Below are 18,960 nucleotides of genomic sequence, written 5' to 3'. Positions count from 1 at the left end.
AAAGTCCATTAAAAATATTTTCATCACTTTCTCTGTGAATGTTCATGGTGCTCTACATTTGTGCAGCAAATATCAAACAGATTTTACAAGCTGTGATCAGCATTTTCTGTGGAAGACAAACCATGTTAATTGCCAGCAGTCTGGGAGAATTCACTCATGGAACTGAATATTGGATTTGATTGTGTTATTTTCATGTTTCCTTTGCAATTTGCTGTTAAGTGTTTAAATTTCCTGTCATTACCTTTTGAATTATAAACATCTAATCCAAATACAGCAAAGTGACTTCTTTCCTAATTCTGGAAAGAAAGAGGCAAATATTTCCCACCTTCATTCGAGAAATCAAATCAGCAAATGGAGAACTGAATTGTGCATTTGGCATGTTTTCATTCAATACCAACACAGATGGCTCTGTTGTTGTAGCAGAGGCAGAAATACTACATTAATGTTTAAAGGGATTAAAAATCCTCTTGGCAGTACGTGGCATATGTTACCACTTAATTGTTGCATTGGATGCTTCCCCTGCTGTTATAAAACCTTCAGTCATTTTGTGTACTTATCAACTATTGAGACTCTTGCATTTAAACCAAGCTTTTGACAACCTTTGTGTTTTGCTGGTGTGTTCATACATCTTATAAAATTTCAATGACGGTTTAAAGAACCACATAGCGTGAGGGTAGCAGCACATGCACAGGAAACTTGCTCATTTCACATTTAAAGTGGGGAGAATCTTAGAAGTTCCATACAAGCATTTTTTTGTAAAGCAGTGGATCAAATCAACCTAAAATACAATTTCATTCATCCAAATTATTTATTTTATTCCTGTGCTATTCAAATGGAATAATAGATAGTTGTGCTGTTGCATTTGTTTTATTTGGTTAAGGTTAGGGTTATTTATTTGTATTGGACAGGTTTTATTTTTCCAGTATTATTGACCTGATATCTATGGTTTATTTGTTCCAGCATGTAGATAGTGATCAGATTTATTGGAATGTGAGAATGGAGAGGTAATTGTTGTGCATAAGTTCAGATTCTTAAATTTGTTTTAAATGGTTAAGAGTTCGGATTATTACAGCATTCCGTCAATGTTATTTGGTATTTTTAAAGAATTAAGGAATGACTCCTTTAAAGACAATGTTATGCAAGTTTCCACTGTGAAGGTTAATACATCCATTTTCCTCTTTGCTGTTGAAAATAATGGATGCATGCAGGGCAAGGTATTTTAATATTAACTTGTTCTGTATGACATTTGGGTGAGGAAGAAATAGAATGCCTTGCATCCAAAGGAACAAAAATGTAATGCAATAGTTTTTTTGACAGCATTTGTGTCTCTTTTTGATTTTTAATCTGTAAAACATTTTTTTTTTTGGATGTTAGATACGTTATGGATGCTAAATGACCATGCAACCCTGCAAAGTAGAGACCAATAAATTTACAGTCAGTATCATCAACTGGAAGCAAGTTTCCAGAGTGCCTATATTTTTTGAGCCAATGCTGGCATCAGCATCAGCAAAAATATGGGTATTCTACAGATAAGGAGATTAAGCCTGTTTGAAACATACAGTATAAAACTTAGATTTTAGCTCAGTTAAGCCTGTTTGAAACATACAGTATAAAACTTAGATTTTAGCTCAGTTAAGCCTGTTTGAAACATACAGTATAAAACTTAGATTTTAGCTCAGTTAAGCCTGTTTGAAACATACAGTATAAAACTTAGATTTTAGCTCAGTTAAGCCTGTTTGAAACATACAGTATAAAACTTAGATTTTAGCTCAGTTAAGCCTGTTTGAAACATACAGTATAAAACTTAGATTTTAGCTCAGTTAAGCCTGTTTGAAACATACAGTATAAAACTTAGATTTTAGCTCAGTTAAGCCTGTTTGAAACATACAGTATAAAACTTAGATTTTAACTCAGCTCAACTTGAGTTCTTTAAAGGTGCATGTGTAGCAGGCCGAGTGACCACACGGTTAGATGGGCCAAATTGCTGCCCCAGTCATCCGACTCAAAATTTCATGGGTTCCCCTTCACTCCCGAGGAGAAGTCCACAGTCGACGTCACGTGTTGCCCAGGGGAACTCCCCACTTCTGGGTGGTGCACTGCCAGCCAGGGAGTGACGCCACAACGTGCTGATGTCACTTGTGGAAGCCAGCATCCATATCACTGGAAGTGGGTGTTCCCCGGCGCACAGCGCAAGGAATTCAAATAATAAAATCAGTTACTGGTTCGCCCTCACACTGTGTGGACGTCTCTTTATTCCGTAGAGCTGCCAAGGTAGACGCTAGAGTGGTGACCCCAATGGTTCCAACATTTTTGGAACCCAACTCTAACGCGACAGAATGCAGGATGTGCTACCACTACAGTCGCAAAAGCATTCGCCGCCCTTCTGGGTGAGCTAGCTCAGGAATTGGCTGCAACTGGCCAAGACACAGTTCCACACCACAGCAAGGAACACCCCTACAGTATCCCTATGTAGGCCCATTCAAAATGTTACAGTGCGACAGTGTCATCATTACACTGGACATTGGTAGACGACAGGACAGATTCACTATCAACTGCCTCAAGGCAACGCACCTGGATTTAGGCCTGCCGGTCCGGGACCCGCAGGTTAGGCGTAGAGGCCACCCCCGAGACTGTACGGTAACCTGCTCAGGGCGGCAGTGATTCTGGGGGGGGGGGGGGGGGGTGTAGCGGGCCAGTGACTGCGCAGTTAGACGGGCTGAATCGGCACTCCAGTCGTCTGTCTCAAAATGGTGCGAGTCCCCCTTGACTCCTGAGGAGAAGCCCACGGTTGGCGCCACGTATTGCCATGGGGAACTCCCCACTTCTGGGTGGCGCACCATCGGCCAGGGGAGTGACACACTGACATCAATTCCAGAAGCCGGCACACATGTCACCGAAAGTGGGTGTTCCCCTGCGTGCCACGCAAGGAATTCAAATAATAAAGTCAGTTACTGGTTCTCCCTCACACCGTGTGGACATCTCTTTATTCTGAGGCAGACGCTACACATGCACAGAAAAATAAATTTGGAAAAAGAACAATATGGAAAAAGAGCTCCCATGCTCCCTCCCACCCCACACACCCAAATTGTATCTTTTTTTCTCTTATAGATGTACTTGCTGCTGATGCATTAGCTTAAAGTTCATAGTTTCTTTAGCAACAAACCATCTGGGAACACACAGCTCATTGGTCTTAAGGCGTTACAGGTCCTAAACCTCTGCTGTTTAATTCTGTTAGACTTGTATTTGGAGATTGTTTCTCCTCATTTCCTTACTTTATTTTTGTTTTAATCTGTTTTCCCCATCCCCATAAACAGGGTTGGTTTTGTTCCCTTGGCCCACAAGGTAGATAAGCATGTCACATCTGCCTTGCCCATGAAATTAGTGATTGTTAATGCTGAGCTAAAAGTAAAGACATGTCCAATCACAGCAAGTTGCACGGATGTTGGCTTACTCTGCATGATGTCCACCCTGAACATTTAAGCATTGTTAACATTGATAAATGTGGTTTAATTATTTAATTCTTTCATCAGAAATTAAATGTACCAGGACTTGATTGGTAAATAATTTCTACTCTTATTTCTTTGAAGGGACTTGCAAAGTGATATATTACTTCATGAAATTAGTGAATATAATTAAGATTTTTATGGAGTGAAAATCAATTGCAAAGTGGAGAAAACATTAGCTGAAAACACTACATAACGCTGTACAATTCAGAGGACATCGCCAGCATTGCACTCTTGTTACTTTGTCTAAATTTATTTGGCTTTTAGTTTTATAGATGACCTCATCTACAGCACCAGACTGCTGGACTGGAACATCGAAGCCTGAAAGAGAACCACTTTGGTTTTCAAATTCTAAGCCTTGATGAAGTGAAAAATTGATTCTTTGATCCAAGCATGAACCGTTTCTTCCAATATAATTTCTATCTTTGAATGATAGAACCTTAGAAGGGAAGCTGCATTGGCTGGAAATCATGTTGAAATAGAATTTTCAATAAGTGAAGTGAATGGGATAAACAAGGAAATAATGTTTTGTTGTACTTTTAGGTTTGATTTATTATGTAGGATTAATGCCCATTTGAAAAAGTATCTTTTAAAATTAGATAGTTGTAGGAGATCCATGAATTGTTTTAGCATTCAAATTATGAACTGACCAAAAAAAAGAAATTGAAATATTCTTGCCATGCAATGCAAAATCTTCAATTGATAGCAAAAATTATATCCTGCATTATTGTTTTCTTAAATTTAAGGCATAGATTGTATGTGAATACCTGAGACTACGTGGATGCAAATAAAAGTAATTGGATGGAGAAGTTACAATTGGAAACACAAAATGTTCTTTCCCAGTCTGGGATTGATCTCAAATCACTTAAAAGCAGTGTGGTTTGTTTGATTATATTTTCAAAAGGACCATCAAAAACTGTATTTGAATTACAAAAATTCTTCCATTTTAATATTGGGTTGATCTTGGATTACCTCAAAAACAGCAACTCATACATAAGGCTGCTCTTCATCAACTACAGCTTTGCCTTCAACACCATTATTCCCTCAGTGCTGGTCAAGATGCTACAAACTCTGGGCCTCCACACCTTCCTCTGCAACTGGATCCTTAACTTCCTCATCTGAAGACCGCAGTCAGTTCGAATTGGAAACAATGACCCCTCCTCACTGATTATCAACACGGCACACCCCAAGGATGTGTGCTTAGCTAGCTGCTCTACTCATTATACACCCATGACTTTGTGGCCAGGCACAATTCCAATGCTATCCTAGGCAATGAAGAAGCACACAGGAGGGAGATAGATTAACTCATTGAATGGTGTATTGACAACAACCTTGTGCTCAATGTTAGCAAAACCAAGGAGATGATTGTGGACTTCAGGAGGAAGTCGGGAGCATGACCCAGTCCTCATCAAAGGCTCAGTAGTGGAGAGGGTCCAGAACTTCAAATTCCTGGATGACAGCATCTCTGAGGATCTGTCCTCGAGCTTCCATGTTGATGCAATCACAAAGAAGGCTTGTTAGCAGCTATACTTTGTGAGGTGCTTGAGGAGATTCGATGTCACCGAAATCTCTCAAACTTCTACAGGTGCATCGTGGAGAGTGTTTTTGTTTGGTTACATCACTATCTGGTACGGAGGCATCAACTGTCAAGACAAGAAAAATCTCCAGAGGGTTGTTAACTTGGCTTGCGGCTTCACTTCATCGAGGACATCTACTAGATATGGTGTCTTAAAAAAGCAGCCTCTATCCTCAAAGACCCCACCACCAGGCCTTGCCCTCTTCACTCTGCTACCATTAGAAAAAAAGGTACAGGAGCCTAAAGATGAGCACTCCGTGGCACAAGGAAAGCTTCTTCCCGACTGCCATCAGATTCCTGAATAATCAATGAACCAAAGACACTGCCTTACTTTTCCTGCACCAGTATTTTTGCTATGTTTGCACTCTGATGCTGTCACAGAACACCAAATTTAGCTTGTTTGGATTCTGATTGCGTTGGTGGAAAAATAGTACAGTATCTGATCATAACTAAATATTTTATTTGTCCACCTTGGACAAAGATTAATTTGTCATGTCAGGCTTAAATTAATCCTAGCCAAAACAGCTGAAAGTTCCATCCACTCTGTTGTCTGTAATGATCTATCTGAAAATAAAGTTAAGCAGATTTAATTAGGCCAGCAGCACAGTTGTCCCTCGTTCAATGCTAAATATCAATTTCATGAAGAAAGGCCACAGAGCAGCTGATATTTGAAGTGGTTAACATATTGCATGAATGTGCTACTGATAATTTTCTGTGCATGGGTTTGAGGCAAGTGGCTGAGACAAAATAGAGAGACCTCCTGCCTGCAACTGGCTGGGAGAGCTTGACGTGAGCATTGAAAGGCAGAAGCACAAAGAATTCCATCTCAGAACTATTATTCTAAGAAATTACATGGGAATTGTTCAGTTATTTTTTTCCAGAGAAAAAAATAATTATAGAATTAACTTGTTGTAGCATGCAAAACATGATTTCCAGTTTGCAATGATGTGCCTTATTAATTAATTTTTTTGCAGAAAATAAATGGGATCAATTGGGCAGTGGGTATTGTGAAAATGAACAACTTGGTGGCTGCTTTCCAAGCTTTACTCAACTTAATTGTACAGTTACAGTTAGAATTTAAAAGAAAGGTGCAAGGCAGCAGCTAGAAGTTGATTGGTGGAAGAAGCAAGAGAGGTCAGGTGACCTGAGGAGCGGCGGCAACCAGGGTCAACTAAATATGAAATGCAAGCTCATTAACAATTAAGAATAACTTTGTAATATTACATTCTGCCCTTCTTAAAAAAAAACACTAGCAGTTTCAAGCAACACTTAAAGGGACTACTCCATCCTTATCAATTGGGAGGTTTTGGTACACAACCAGATCTTCTTAGTTCTTGTGGAGCTACTCTTTCATCATCCCCCACACTATGGCATATCATATCTTCCTCCTCCTCCAGTATTGGTACCACCTGATTTCTTTTATCTTGTTCCACAATAAGAGATGTGAGGATTGCCTGGGCTTCTGGACAAGGTGCCAAGTCATAGACAGACACAATAGATTCCTGTCTATCTGGGTACCTGATTTTTGCATATGTTGGATGACCGTCAAGGAGTTCAACTTGATCTACAAGTGGTTCGTTCTTGTTACTCCTCACAAACCTTCTTAGTAGTGTGGGTCCATGGGTCATTAGCCAGGGCAGTGAATTTCCATGGGTTGAGTGGCATTGGAATGCAAAAAAAATGTTCATGCAGTGTAGTGTTTGTTGCTGTACACAACAACGATCTTTGGGAGTGTAGTATCTCAGGAAGCACCAGTTTTTTGGGCAGGTTACGTGATCTAAGAGCCAAACAGCTGCCTTCTATTTGATGCTGTTGAATCTCTCTACCTGTCCATTCCTGATTGGGTGGTATGGGGTATGTAATTTGGCATTCAGCATCGGCTAAATTGCAGATCCAGGCATCTGGTCACTGTTGTAGTATGCACATTGGGACATGGAAAGGCAAAGGGGAAATGTGAGTATTTATCAACTGCTGTAAGGTGATGAGGGGTTACACAAAGCTGGAGGCAAAGGCCCTTAAAATCAACACTAAGCCATTCCATAGGTTTGGCTACTTTGATAAGAGTCCCTCCTGGTGGGTGGTAGAACTGAGGCTTTAGCTTAGCACAGACCATGCATGAAGCACAAGTCTTCTTGACATCTGTAGAATAGGGATTCTTTGCTCTAACAAAATGCAGCAGCTGAGTTATTCCTGGATGACAAAGTCCGTTGTGTATGTCAATGAGTGTGGAGATAGTAAAGGGCAACAAGCATATACCCGACTAAATGTGTCAGGGACCACATGGTACTTTATTGTATAACTAAATGCTGCAAGTTCCAGCTTCCATTCTTGAATCTTTGCATTATTTATCTTTGTATGCTTTTTACTATCAAACATAAAGGCCACTGACCTCTGATCAGTAACCAAGCAGAAGTAGTGCTGTGCCAGGTAGTGGCTCCATTTGTGACTGCCTCAATGCTGGAAATCGCTTCTTTCTCTACAATGTGGTAATGCAGTTCACTTCTTTGTAGTGTCTTTGACGTGAATTCGCCTTGGTTAAGGACAGCAGAAATAGCCACATCAGCTGCATCACACTTTACTTCAAAGGGTATGTTTTCATCCACTGAATTCAGGGTGGCTTCCTCCCAATCTCTCTAGTAGGTTAAAGGTGTCCGGGGCCTTTTCCTCCATTGGAAGCTTCTATGTATTTACCATCGGTTGAATCTTGTTAGAAAACCCATGAATCCATTTGGCTTTGATGAGCAAACATCCCGAGGGCCCTTTTTAAGGATCCCACATTTTCTTGTGGAGGAGGCTCTTGTAGTGAGCAAAGTCTCTCAGGATCTGGCTGAACGAGACCCTTCCCCACACAGTATCCAAGGGCATTAATGGAGTTCAGACTCCACAGTCTTTGAATCATTAAGTGTTGAGTGCCTCCGACTGATGGTCTTTAGGCATTTCTTTACATTTTGATCATGTCTGTTTGTATATGTCCAGCAAGTGTGTTATTATCAAGGTAAGGGAAGGCACCTGATAGTTTTTCTTCTCTGACTTTGGAAGACAGCTACCCCATTTGTGTCTCTAAATTGAATCCTACAAAATTGGTTCAAACATCCATTAGTTTCTTATCTGACTCCTTCAGTGACACTTTTCAGATCAAATGTAAGGAACACACTATATTTTGCAAGTTCATTCATCATTTTGTCAATTCTTGGCAAAGGGTAAGCATCCAATTCTGTGTATTGATTGTCTATGAATAATCCACACACATTCGCTTCTTGTGTCAGTGGGTCGGATTCTTCACTACCACTTGGGCTTGCCATGATGATATGCACGTCTCAATTATGCCTTCTGAAAGTATTGGCGAATTTCCTCTGCAATGAAGTCTTGATCATCTTTGCTAAAGCATCTTCATTTGGCAGCAATTGGTTTACATCTTGGTGATAAGTTTGGAAAAAGGGATGGCTCTTCTATGTTTGCTGCTGACAATGATCAGCATCATTCACTGTCGGCTCAGACGAGGGTCATCTATATTCAAATTTCACGCTCAGATGGAAATCCTAGCCAAGTATTAAATCAAAACAAGGGTCCTTAATACACCAAGTCATGTGGCAGTGTATGACTGGTTATTCAGACTAAGAGTTAGGTCAACAACAATCTATCCTTGAGAATTAGTGTTTAAAGTTTTCTGAGACAGTGTAATGTCTTTACTGGATGGGTGAACCTTTAGTTTTAGTTCTTGCTAATATAACCGTCAGTGCTGCATGAATCCAACAGAGCACTTAACCTTTTACCATTCACAGTCACAAAGGTTCTGGCTTGAACAAGACCTCGTGGCACATTAGTAAATGTAACGGGTACCTGAGAATTGACCGCTTGCCACTGAGCTTGGTGAAACCTTGGATTCGCACACCTGGGCACAATGTCTCTTCTTGGCATTTTTATTATAAGTAGTCTTGAGCGCTGGACAATTAACCTGTGAATGGTAAGAGTAACCGCAGAAGAAACATTTCCGTTTTGTATTAAGATGGCAGCCAAGCTGGTTTCTCAAGAGTAACTGAAAGGTTATCAGACAGCCCTGCTACAGAATGCTTCTCACTGTGATAGTTCAGGGTTCACTACTGCAGCTGTATGAGCCACCGGGGTAGCGTATGCATCATGATTGCATTGAGCTATGTCTTAACACTGTAGCTTGGTTATAAGCAGTCTGTAAGTCCAGTGTTTTGTTTTCTATGTTTTTGTTGGCTATGTCACTCATTGCCTCGTTTCCACAGTGCTCCGCCATATGATCTCAAAAATTACAATGTCTCTTTAATTTTCCAACTCCCTGAAGAAATCATCTAATGATTCTCCTGGATTTTTCCATCTAGTAGCCAGTCATTGGGATTCTTCACATATAAATTGTCCAACTTAGAGATACCTGAATCAAAATTTTCATATCCTTCTATGTTTTCAAAAACATTTCAACTCAAATAGCCTAATAGTGTTCTGTGCTTGTTCGGTAGGTTGTCCCCATTGCTGTCAATGTAGTTCGTGAAAATTGTATGTCAGTGTCGCCACTCCTTGGCAGTTGTCGGTGAGCTGGGGTCGATGTCTAAGTACAATACATGGGCCACCACGCTGTCTCCATGCATGACAATTAAGTTGAGTAAATTGTGAGAATGAAAAACTTGGTGACTGCTTTCCAACTTGATTGCACAGTTACAGTTAAATTTAAAAGAAAGGCGCGAGACAGCAGCTAGAAGCTGATTGGAGGAAGAAGCTGATCGGAACAAGAGAGGTCAAGTGACCTGAGGAGCGGCAGCAGCCAGGGTCAACTAAATATGAAATGCAAGCTCATTAACAAATAAGAATAACCGTAATATTACAGGTGCATAATAAATGGCCCATCCTTAGTTCTGCACCCAAGTTCAGAATTATTTTCGGTGAATTAGAGAATCCCTCATACTTTTTTTGTGTATATATAATTGTATTCTTTATCATCAGTTATTGTAATGTTTGTGTTTTTTTTTTAATTGTTTCTTATTATTGTGTGTCTAAATTGGGAAACATTAACCAAGGGCCTAAACATTAATTATATATCTTTACCTTCTACAGATACTGCGAGACCTTCAGAGTTGCTCCAGCATTTTTTTTTACTATATTCTGTTAAATTTGTGTCATTGCTCCAGCCCACACATTTTAAATATGATATAATAGCTGTAAGCTGGTTACAACAATAAATAATTTGTAACTTAGTCTGGGTAATTGAAAAACACCTTCATACCCCTTGTGCTGAGAAGCTTTTTAATCTTGCTGTTGATCTGTTAGAGGAGTAATAAAATATAAAGAGATATGCTTGAAGGTAGGCTTTTGGACTCCGAACAAAAGAAAGGACATTCTGATTTTGTACAAAAAAAAGTCTTGAAGGCCTTTTTCTGGAACAGAAGTAAATATTATTATGTATTTTCTAACTAGCATGTGTATGCTGTGTGATCACTCATTTATTCTAAAGGAGTGGCATGTTCTTGTATTATTACATAAAGAGAAGTTGTATTAATTCACCTAAGTGATTAATTATACTTGTGCTCTGAGGTTGTTCTGAAATAAAGCAGCTTAAGGATTCATTTCTAGCTTCACCTCAGTGTATGGTGAACTTGAAGAATGTGTCCATAGGGCCTGGATATCCAGACTTCGTCCTATGGGAAAGGCAATTGTTACATGCTGTCATACAAATTAATATACAGCAATATGAGTCAACTCCCAGATCACTTGTATTCAGCAAGAAATTGTAGCACTAAAGAAAGACATTGGTCGTTCAAAGACTCTGGTTTCTGCTGGGTCACCTTGGTAAGATCTGACTTGTACAGTCTTTGGTTGTTCAGAAATAGAGGTTATGGACATTGGTTAATGGTCCTATATTTTAAAGCTTAAGTTTCAAGATTCCTTTATTGCATGTACATAAATACACAAAATTTGTCAACTATTGGTTGCCGTAAAGGTACTCTAAGACTCTCGGTGGGGGGGAAGCAAAAAGTCCCGAAAGGGGGGAAAGTGTCCTTGGATTTGATTCCTGAACTTCAGCAACCTCTGCAGCCACACATCCTCTTGTTCATTCCAGAAATGAACCGGAGCTCCTCGTTCTAAATCTCCAATGCAATCAGGAAGCTGCTAACGCATGAGGCACTTCATGAGCCCTTCTCGCACCCGGTCTCCCGGAGCCCATAGCCTGGTGCCGGTCCTTTGGCCTCTGAGTCACTGGTTTGTCTGCTGCCGTGGTCACCTTCCTGTTAGGTCCTCTCCCAGATGTCTCCTTCTTGGCGGTGGTGGTGGTTCTCCACTCTGGGTGCCACCATCTTGGTCTCGAATCTCCGTGTGTTCACTGATTTTTTTTTTTAAGTACTGCTAGATCCTTCTACAGGCCATTTAAACCTGTACACAGTTGTCCATGTAACAACTTGGCAGTAGAAACAGTGTGAAGGAGCGCCGTGTCTCTGCTCTCTGTTCTCCCAGGTCCAAACCAGCGGCTGTTACAGCAGCTCTGATGGTGATGCCATTTTTCTGAAGAATGTTATTTAATATATATAAGATAAATAAAGGCAAATAAATTATCTTGTTCATGTATGTTTGCTGGTTTCAAACTGCATGGCAGTATTTGGTTTAAGATATCAATAAAAGTTAAATATCATTGATATATCACCTCAATTTTGATTTTTATGTTCAGTATTAATAAATTATCAACTAGATATATGTCTTTGTTTCACAGTGGCCGGACTCATTTATTCCTCCCTTTTTTCTATTATCGTTTCCTGACCTTAAGATATTCATCGCGGAGAAATCCTTACTGCAGGTAGGTAAAACATTGTTTTAATCCTCTTCAGATGTGTTTGAATGGGATGATCGTTACAGAATCTACAAAGTAATACCTAGAAAGATAGTATTCACCAATACTAAGGTTAACCTGTCACATTATACAGTATTAGCTGAACTATTCTTTATATTCTTGGTGAAGATCTTTTAGATCAGTTTTCTGAACATAAATAGATCATTTTATATTTTAATATATCCAAAGTGTTGAAATTTGATTGAAGATTTTTCAGTTTTCTGTTAATGTTCAAATAATCTATTTAGTCACTTGATCATTTAAATATGCATTCAAGCAGAAATTCGATTTATTGAATTTCATTTTTCAATACACATTCATGTTGGAGAAACTCAGCAGGTCATGCCACATTCATAAGGAAGTAATGGGTAAACAATATTTTGCCTGGTCACCCTTAGTTCCCATGCATCTCACATGACCTAAGTTTCTCCAGCACATTTATGAATTACGCTTGAATCCACAGACTCTCTTGTTTAACTGCCTTTTCATATTTATTCTACCGAATCCAAATTTCAAATATTTCTAAATTATACTTGGAGAAGAATATGGGCAATACTTTGTACACCTACTGAAGGTCATCACTCCAATCCGACATTGTAGTCATTGCACCTAACTTGGTCATTCAAAAGTCATATTCTTTTCCTTGGTTGGAGAGTGTTTCTGATAGTAATTTGCTTAAAATCAAGAGTATTTTTAACATATAGCTTGAGCTTTTTAATTGTAAAATCTTTTGTGTTTTTGATCAAGGGAGAATTTAAAATGTTCATACTTATATTCACAGAAAGCCAATAAAGTTATTTCAAACTTAACAGAATATGATTGTGAAGAATAGGTCTCCTGTCGGGAAAATCTAGAACTAGTGGTCACCCCTTTAAGAAGGTTGAAATTATTATTTTTAACCCTGAGATTCTTTTTCCTGCAGGCCAGGCAGGATTTCTACTTATTGTTAACTGTAAACTGTACTCGAGAATAAAGATATGCAATGTAGAAAAAATAAATATGCATTATTCAGGCAGCACAGTAAATGCAATGGTATTACAGCACCAGTGACACTGGTTCAAATCCAGCAGTGTCTGTAAGGAATTTGTACATTCTCTGCACGGGTTTCCTCTGGGCTCTCCGGATTCCTCCCATCTTTGAAAACATTTGAAGATTGCAGGGTAAATGGGGTCTAAGAGCCTGTTGTCATGAAGGATATCTAATTTCTTTTTAAAATATGCAAAGTTAGAGTCCTTAAATGAGTCTGTTGCTTAGGAGTCTGATGGTTGAGGCATAGCAACTGTTCCTGGTGAGTCCTGGTGCTTATACCTCTTTCCTGATGGCATCAGCAAGAACAGCATGTCTTGGGTCATGCGGAACCTTAACGATTGATGCTCTCTGGCAATGTTCCATGTAGATATTCCCAATAATGGGGAGAGTTTTGCCTGTGATGTACTGGACTTGTCCACTACTTTTTGCAGGGCTTTCCGCTCAAATGTATTGGTGCCTCCATACCAAGCCGTGATGTAGCTGGTCAGCACACTTTCTGCTGCACATCTGCAGATGTTTGCCAAGCTTTCCTATGTCATACTGCAAACTCTGAAAGAAGAAAAGATGCTGACGTGTTTTCTTCACAATGACATTAGTATGATAGGTCCAGGAAAGGTTTGCTCACCCTCTCCACTTTTGATTTCCCGCAATGATCACTGGATTGTACACACTTCATTTTCCTTTCCTAATGTCTGCAATCACCTCCTTGGTTTTGGTGACATGGAATGAGTGGTTGGTGTTAGTACACCATTCGGCCAAGTTTTCAACTTCCCTCCTGTATGTTGAAATTTAGCATGTCCCCAAGATCCCTTACCAACTTCTACAGATGCACCACAGAGAGTATCCTGTCCAGATGCCTCATGGCTTCGTACAGCAACTGCTCTGCCCAAGACTGAAAGAAACTGCAGAATTGTAAACACAGCCTTGGCCTTCACGCAAACCAAACTTCCCTTTATTGACTGCCTATATCTTCTGTTCTCTTTGGAAACCCGCTAACATCTTAAAGGACCCAACCTCTCCTCCATCGGCTCTGCCTATACTGTCTGCTGTCTCAGGAAAGCTGCTTACACATTAAATGATCCAACCCTCTCTTATCCCCATTTCCATTGGGCATAAAGTCCTTCCTTCCTTTGGCTTGGCTTCGCGGATGAAGATTTATGGAGGGGTAATGTCCACATCAGCTGCAGGCTCGTTTGTGGCTGACAAGTCCGATGCGGGACAGGCAGACACGGTTGCAAGGGAAAATTGGTGGGTTGGGGTTGGGTGTTGGGTTTTTCCTCCTTTGTCTTTTGTCAGTGAGGTGGGCTCTGCGGTCTTCTTCAAAGGAGGTTGCTGCCTGCCGAACTGTGAGGCGCCAAGATGCACGGTTTGAGGCGATATCAGCCCACTGATGGCGGTCAATGGGGCAGGCACCAAGAGATTTCTTTAGGCAGTCCTTGTACCTCTTCTTTGGTGCACACCTCTGTCTCGGTGGCCAGTGGAGAGCTCGCCATATAACACGATCTTGGGAAGGCGATGGTCCTCCATTCTGGAGACGTGACCTACCCAGCGCAGTTGGATCTTCAGCAGCGTGGATTCGATGCTGTCGGCCTCTGTCATCTCGAGTACTTCGATGTTGGTGATGAAGTCGCTCCAATGAATGTTGAGGATGGAGCGGAGACAACGCTGGTGGAAGTACATAAAGTACATGTGCCTGAAAACACAAACTTCCATTTTCAAGGACAGACTCATAAATGGTTCTCACAGCAGTAAATGCAGATGCTCTTGCACTGTTTTAACTGCTTTTGTTTCTGCCCTGCACTGTTTTTACACTTTTCTCTATGCCCTGTAAGATTTGTCTTATAACCATACTCCTGACATTATTGTTTTATTTGTGTTTCTTTATTATTGAACTGCCTAATATATGAGTTGAGTTGGCTGCATACCATGCAAAATGAAGATTGTTTTACTCCAGGTTGCTTTCTTGCATAATAGTACAGAACATGTAATATTTTATGAAATTGCCTTCTGCCTGCATAAGGCAGACAGTTGCCATTATTTATCACCTAGTGCCCCTTATTGTAAAGGAGAAAGAGAGGCAAAACAGTGTCCCTTCAGAGTCCAATGGAGAATGTAACAATAAAACATTTCAACTAATTTAGTAGTGAAAAAAGAAAGCAAAATACTGGAAATGCTTTCTGTAGCGTGTTAGGCCTCGTATTTGGAGAGAAAACGCAGTTAGCCTGTCAGTTTGATGTCTTGGTAAATGTAGGAAGTGAAATGTGCTTTAAGTTGTATGAATAGGGGTAAGGGCAGAGACAACAAAAGAGTCAAGAGCTGCAATAGGATGGAGACTGGAAAGGTAAATGGTGATCACATTAACTTTGAGGGTGGTTAAAGTATATCTGGATTAAACTTATACTGCAGTTGAAAACCTGTTTTATTCATTTCTTTTCCAGATAAAAGGTCAGTAACTTGGGGTGTTGATATTTTTGTCTCTCCATAGGTACATCCAGATCTGCTGAGTATATTCAGATTAAAGTTCAGGCTTCTAACATCCACTGAATTTTGCTTTTGTTTAAGAACTAAATCAATTTGCTACATCTATTTATTTATCATTATCCAGGCAACACACATTTGACTTGGTGGCATTGATGGAGCTTGGTCTCTCTGTGTCCCTATACTCTCTCAGTAGAAAAAGTTGGCACCATGTCCAGCTGTTGGGATGATGGATTCAGTTAGCACTAAAGTTGTTATCAGTAACGTGACTGAATGAATCTCTTCAGTCAGTCTTTTCTCCATTTGCTGTCAGAATCAGGTTATTTAAATCTAAGGGACATTGTATTTCAGTGTTGAAATGAAAAATGTTCCTGTAAATTATTTAATGTATGACACCTACATGGCAAAATTATGAAAAATCTTCTATAATATATGTTATGAAGGACAAATGCTATTTGGTGAATCTGAAGCTTTGGAGGAACAGTGGAAGTTAGAGAAACATTGACCAAAGTTCCCTCATATACCAGAAAGACGAATAAAATTTGAGTTGGCAGAAAAAGGGGTTGAACAGTGAGGGGCAAAAGGTAGGAAGCTGTCATTCTGTTTTCATCTTGAATGGGTTTAATGTATCATATATGTTGAATGTTGAGTGGGTGGGGAGGAGGGTGGGAAGGAGGGAGGGAAGGGAGGGGGAAAAGGGGAGAAAATGACACTGTGTATATTCAAGAGGGAAATGTTTATGTGTATTTTGGTCAATATGGTTCATAGTGTGAAAAATTTTTTTAAAAGTAGGAAAGGTGTGTCAGAAGCATTTCCCCAGATGTATGCCTTTGATGGAGAAGATTAAGTTGTTCACAACACTAAAAGGAGCTAACATCTTGGGGTCAGTTCTGGCAATGAAGGATGTGGGAGCTTGATGTCACCAACTGTAAAGGATATTTGTTGGTTGAAATTACAAAGGAGATGAAATTGTCTCAAAATAGTAAATTAAATTTTACTTGACCCTATTTTTGGAGATGCAAGGATTCATTGTTTGGTAATGTGTGCTGTGACACAAAAGCATATTCTCTGCAGGAAGTTGACTAATTAGTTGAATTGTTTTTATTTTTAATTAAAGTTTGGTTGAGAGTATCGTTGAGAGGAGGGTATTCATATGGGAAGAACCATTGTGAAAAAGCGGACCTGGAAATGACTAAATGATGGTGATTTGAAAGGAATTTACAAATCTCTGAAATTTTAGGGCAAATCATTGTGCTGAATCCTTCAGAAATTGATTGTGATATTTTGTTGGAGTATAGAGATCAAGAATTATTTGAGCAACTGATTCCTATCTGGATATTCAACAAAGTGACAATAGGCACCACTTCAGTAGTATGGTGATAAAGAATTACCATAACTATTCCAGTGAATTGTATGGAACAGTTTAGCAGCGACTGTGGGAACAGACTGAACTGCAACTGTAGTTTTTGAGCTAGTGTGTCTGTGAACTCTATCCATTCAAAAGAGCAAACCAAGAGAGCCATCTGTGAATTTTATGCAGACACGGTTACATATGCAGTCTGAATTCTTGAACAACCTGCAGCATAATTCTTTTTAAAAAATCAATTAGCACCAATGAGCAATTAGTCAGTAGTGAATCACTGAATTTCTAAAGGGAGCAGATGGATTATATGCATAATATTGAAAAAGAGACAATATTTGCGATATATGGCATCCGATGCCCATTGCAAGAGCAAAGGGAAAGCAGCAACTGGTTGAATCTGTTAAGTAGAAGTGGAACAGAAATGATTAAACCTGGATTGTTGCAGTGCAGTACCTGATTTTAAATCAATCATTGATGAAAATTGAACAGCAAATATCAAGCTTCAAAAGTTAGTAACATAAGGCTAAAGGAATTGGGTGTTGCAGAGGCTGACCGATTTATTATCAAAAATGATAATGTTGCCAAATGAACATAGCTCGTCACATGAGTCTGTATACGGTACCATATTTGTTGATGATAAAGTTGGTCACTTGGGAATAACAAGTGCATTATGATAATGTGAAAACCCAATGGTTTGAATAACAGATTTCGCAAAATGCTATAGAATACAAAATAACCAATTAAGTGATAGATGCCTTTGTCAAAAGATTGCAATGAAGATTATTTAATATTGATTGCATCATCCAGCTGTAGCCAAGATTCAGGTGTCCAAATTTTGTGCTACGTGGGCACAAAAATAATTTTTCTGTACAGAGATGATATGGTTCAAATTAACTCATCATCTCATGGGATCATTATCATCAATAATAAGCCCAAATGAAGAACTGTTTGATGTCATGGGTGAAAGAAAGTTGCATATCAAAAATTGATTCAGCTCTGTGGAAAACAATCTATCAATCACAGTGTAGTAATCAAAAACATTTCCTTCACTCTCACATTGTTGAATTTTGTGGTCATCGCTATTTGTAGATTTATAAGTTGTCCAGACTCTTCAGACTATTGGTTTGCCTTTGAGAGTTAACAGTAATGTAGACAACCAGGGTTTCTGTCCTCTTATAATGCTGCTTTGAGAGATTTGTGAGCAAATTTAGAGCTATGCAACAAAGTCCCTTAGCCCTATGTGTTTGTGCCAGTCATAGATTTAAGTACTCAGTCCATAGCTTTCAATGTCACGGTGTTTCGTCTAAATATTTCTGAAATGTGGAAGGAGTCTCTCCTCCATCACTCATTCAGATGGTACCATCCAGATTGCAACCAACTTTGTAGTTTAAGAAAAATCTTCTGCGAGTCCCCTCTAATTTCCTATGCCCATGCCCTCTTCCAAGTAGAATGCTCTATCTGTGTCCTTTCATATTTTGTATTCCTCAATAAGCCCCACTCTCAACTTTCTTAATTCTGTGGAAAATAATTAGCCAACAGTCTTTCATATCTCTGAAATGGTTCATGCAAGGCAGCATCCTGGTAAATCTTTTCTGCACCTGTTCAAATTCAATCACATCCCACAGTTGGGTCGTATCAGATGTTGTGACCCATGTTTTTCCAAAGTTCCTGTTATTCGGTCCTTCTTTTTAGCTCTGTGTATTAGGACCCATGCCAGCCATGGGAATTGCACACTCTCCCTTTTCTTTCCACCCTCCTACTTTGTGGTGAGTTACATCTGATGCTTTGTTAGTACTACACTGTCATGCCCATTTATGGTACCCATCAGTGTGCAATGAGTTTTTAATCTCCTAGTCTTCTACTATTACCCCGTTCTTTTCAAATTCATCCACGCTGACTCCATCACCAGTTCCCTCTGACATGGGTTTGCATCCAGGCCCCTGCTGCCTGCAGGCTCAAGCTTCCAACACCTCCATCATTAACCCCTGTCCCTGCTGACCAGGTGCTGCAGCCACCGTTGTCTCCACTGGTTACCCTGACTGCAAATGTACCATTGCCCCCAACTCCTCTATTGACACAGGTTCCAGTCCCATACCAACCTCAGCAAGAGGGAGGGTGAGGGAGTGAACGAGAGGGGGAGAGGTAGGGAGTGTGCGAGTGAGTGAGGGGG

The 18,960-nt window shown here is 39.8% G+C and overlaps 1 protein-coding gene across 2 annotated transcripts in view; it reads left to right on the top strand.

Moving 5' to 3' along the window:
* The window catches only part of LOC138740566 (transmembrane protein 33-like), a 121,780-nt gene that overhangs the window by 90,533 nt on the left and 12,287 nt on the right, over positions 1 to 18,960 (top strand). For both annotated transcript variants that reach the window (XM_069893415.1, XM_069893416.1), the window contains exon 7: positions 11,804 to 11,887. In XM_069893415.1, coding sequence (XP_069749516.1) covers positions 11,804 to 11,887 — 84 coding nt within the window. The remainder of the gene's footprint in view (positions 1 to 11,803; positions 11,888 to 18,960) is intronic.

Source organism: Narcine bancroftii, chromosome 8, assembly GCF_036971445.1.
Source record: "Narcine bancroftii isolate sNarBan1 chromosome 8, sNarBan1.hap1, whole genome shotgun sequence".
Lineage (NCBI taxonomy): Eukaryota > Metazoa > Chordata > Chondrichthyes > Torpediniformes > Narcinidae > Narcine > Narcine bancroftii.
This window is presented reverse-complemented; position numbering and strand designations above follow the sequence as displayed.